A 1,549-nucleotide genomic window follows, 5' to 3' on the forward strand; every position below is an offset into this window, starting at 1 on the left:
ATAAGTATATACTTGTCATCATGGAGTATGAACATCTATGACTCATATTATATATAGAATCAAAAAGAAATCCTGGAGAACACATCTTGTAATATATTCAAAAAATATTAGGCCCCACAAAATGTGAAATGGAGACTCACGTTTCCCAGTGACCATGATTCCCTCTCTGAGGGTCTTGGTCCTCGCCTGGGTGAGGATGTAAGAACAGAAGTTCTTTGTTTCTTCCTTGAAGTAAGGATCCAATTGTTTGTCCTCAACCTTCTCAATATTGGCTAGGAGTTTTTTGTCATTTGTTGGCCGGTCAAAGACAAAACATTTCCGTCTTGGAAAGAAATTCCGGATGCACTCTCTTCGGAAATTGGATATTTGAGCTTTGTGATTCATGCCTGAAAGGTTAAAACAAACAAACAAACAAAAACAGGTATTAGAGTAGAAGCAGTCTAAGGACAAGGGACCTAAATATTTTTATGACAGGGATTTTTGTATCTTTGCCAAATTCTCTCTGTATTACTTCTGTGTGTAACTCCTCTAGCATGGACATCCAAATGCTTCTTTAACATAAAATTTACCATGATCCAACTCCAGGGAAAATTTTTTGAAGAGATCAACATAGTTAAAAAAACAACAACAATGACCTATTGCTACTATCAGACCTAAAAATGGTAGAGTATTGTGTGTATTGTCTATATTGGTTACTGTATGAATAACAGAAACATGGGTCAAATGTATGTTTTGGTCTACTTGATCACATGGGGAAATGAAGCTATGGATCAAAATGAAGAGCCCAAACAAGACTTAATGAAGCAATGTTAGAAATAACAGCAGATTATTTAAGGAAAACTGTTTGGATGCTAAAAATGAAGTGTACAGCATTAGCTCTTAAAAAAATAAAAACCTCTGAAGAGTGAAGAGCTAAAATGTAATTTTTTAAAAGAATATATATTTTATTGATTTTTTACAGAGAAGAAGGAAGAGGGATAGAGAGTTAAAAACATCAATGAGAGAGAAACATCCATCAGCTGCCTCCTGCACACCTCCTACTGGGGATGTGTCCACAACCAAGGTACATGCCCTTGACTGGAATCAAACCTGGGACCTTTCAGTCCACAGGCCAATGCTCTATCCACTGAGCCAAACCGGTTAGGGCTAAAATGTAATTTTAAGATATTACCATTAGTCTCTAAATTCTTTAAGGTAAAGAACTATATTCAATCTTATAGTTTTGCTGTGTAGCCTATTTCTCATTGTTTTTGAGAAACTATGAATAGAAACATGAAATCAAGAGTGTATAAATCAGAAGTGATGTTCCTTTCAAGGTTTCATCAGATACCTACATGCCCATGTAAATATAACCCATTCATATGTTTTTATTATTTTTAAATTATAGCATGGGTAAATATGTGGAAATGGAAAAAAGCTATGATACAGAAAGAAAGATTTAACGTAATTAAAATGTCTATAATGCCCAAAGCAATCTATAGCTTGAACATAATCTCATTCAAAATACCAATGGCATTTTTCACATCACTACAATAAATAATCCAAACAT

The 1,549-nt window shown here is 34.3% G+C and overlaps 1 protein-coding gene across 2 annotated transcripts in view; it reads right to left on the reverse strand.

Annotated features, from left to right (window-relative positions):
* LOC102759091 (guanylate-binding protein 6-like) overlaps positions 1-1,549 on the reverse strand; it is a 30,514-nt gene that overhangs the window by 16,431 nt on the left and 12,534 nt on the right. For both annotated transcript variants that reach the window (XM_015561441.1, XM_006759895.2), the window contains exon 6: positions 141-386. In XM_015561441.1, coding sequence (XP_015416927.1) covers positions 141-386 — 246 coding nt within the window. The remainder of the gene's footprint in view (positions 1-140; positions 387-1,549) is intronic.

The sequence above is a fragment of the Myotis davidii genome, unplaced genomic scaffold, assembly GCF_000327345.1.
Source record: "Myotis davidii unplaced genomic scaffold, ASM32734v1 scaffold1757, whole genome shotgun sequence".
In the NCBI taxonomy this organism is placed as follows: Eukaryota; Metazoa; Chordata; class Mammalia; order Chiroptera; family Vespertilionidae; genus Myotis; species Myotis davidii.